The sequence below is a fragment of the Sinocyclocheilus grahami genome, unplaced genomic scaffold, assembly GCF_001515645.1.
Source record: "Sinocyclocheilus grahami isolate Dianchi unplaced genomic scaffold, SAMN03320097.WGS_v1.1 scaffold25170.1, whole genome shotgun sequence".
Taxonomy (NCBI): Eukaryota; Metazoa; Chordata; class Actinopteri; order Cypriniformes; family Cyprinidae; genus Sinocyclocheilus; species Sinocyclocheilus grahami.
This window is the reverse complement of record NW_015519727.1, coordinates 1-1,221: the sequence shown is the minus strand read 5'-3', so window position 1 is coordinate 1,221 and position 1,221 is coordinate 1. Positions and strand designations below refer to the sequence as shown.

The 1,221-nt window shown below is 33.7% G+C and overlaps 1 protein-coding gene across 1 annotated transcript in view; it reads right to left on the bottom strand.

Moving 5' to 3' along the window:
* Positions 1-1,175, bottom strand: part of LOC107580129 (neurabin-2-like) — a 2,561-nt gene extending 1,386 nt beyond the window's left edge. The window contains exon 1 of the mRNA XM_016265872.1: positions 511-1,175. Within this exon, the coding sequence (XP_016121358.1) occupies positions 511-780 (270 nt within the window). The 5' untranslated portion in view covers positions 781-1,175. The remainder of the gene's footprint in view (positions 1-510) is intronic.
* Between the last annotated feature and the right edge of the window lie 46 nt (positions 1,176-1,221).

Genomic DNA, 1,221 nt, shown 5'->3' with positions numbered 1-1,221 from the left:
GCATTTCCTTCACAAGACATTAATAGATGGACTAGAGTCATGAGTATTAATTGTGGATTATAATGACGTTTTTATCAGCTGTTTGGACTCTCATTCTGACAGGACCTATTCACTATAGAGAATCCATTGGTGAGCAAGTGATGTAATGCACATTTCTCTAAATCTGCTCTGATGAAGAAACAAACTCATCTACATCTTGAATGGCCTGAAGCTGAGAAAAATCAGATTATCATTTTTGGTTGAACTTTTTTTTTTAAGCAAATAAACTTCAGTTTTAAGTAATCTGGACTGCTATTATGGTGCTTTTGGTCTTTTGTGGAACTTGACCGTTTGAATTATTGTTCTGCTTTTGTTGTATGTAAATGAGTAGCATAAAGAATTCATTTTGTGTTCTAAATAAAGTCATGCAGGTTTGGAAAGACAAGTAAATGATGACAATTTTCATTTTTATTCTAAGAAATCCCTTTTTTTAGAGATCTGATGACCAGTTAGCATGAAAGGTTATCATACCTTCCTCTTGAGCTGTTGGATTTCAGCCTGAGTCACAGCATGTTTGATCTGCAACTGTGCCAAAGTAATACATGGGTTAAAGAATGTAACTAAATCTGCTCTTTCGCCATGATGAAACTTGCTTTTTAATGGGGGAAAAAAACACAACACACTGATTAGTCTGAATGCATTTTTCAAAGATGACCTAAAGTGACAGTTTGAAAAGACATTTTTAAGACTTTCGGTGGGTGGCTTATTATAAAATGTAACAAAAAAAACTACTGCAGCCATAGGTGTCTTTCTTGTCTTCTACAAGAAAGACACCGATATTAACATGTATCAAGGGTGTAAAGTATATTTATTAATGTTTTAGTTTGTTATTTTAGTAAACTGGCTTTTTGAGGTGGGACTACCACTTTTTAGGTGAAGGTATCCTAGTTACATCATTTATGTGGTGGAGTTTGTTCCATGTAAACAGTGCTTAATGAACTTCCTTGCATCTTTGCTAAGAGACAAAGCAAAAGTAACCGGGTTTGTTTTTGCATATTTAAAAGATTGGATACTCCCTAATTTGTATTCTAATAAGGGCCTTTGATGTAAACAGAGACCTCCACAGTTTGCTGGAGTCTGTGGAGTTTGTCCGTTCTAATTGTTTATCTACATACTGTATATAAATGTATGCACCTTTCCACCAAACATATTAATATAGTATTTTAACCTTTTTTTTTTTTT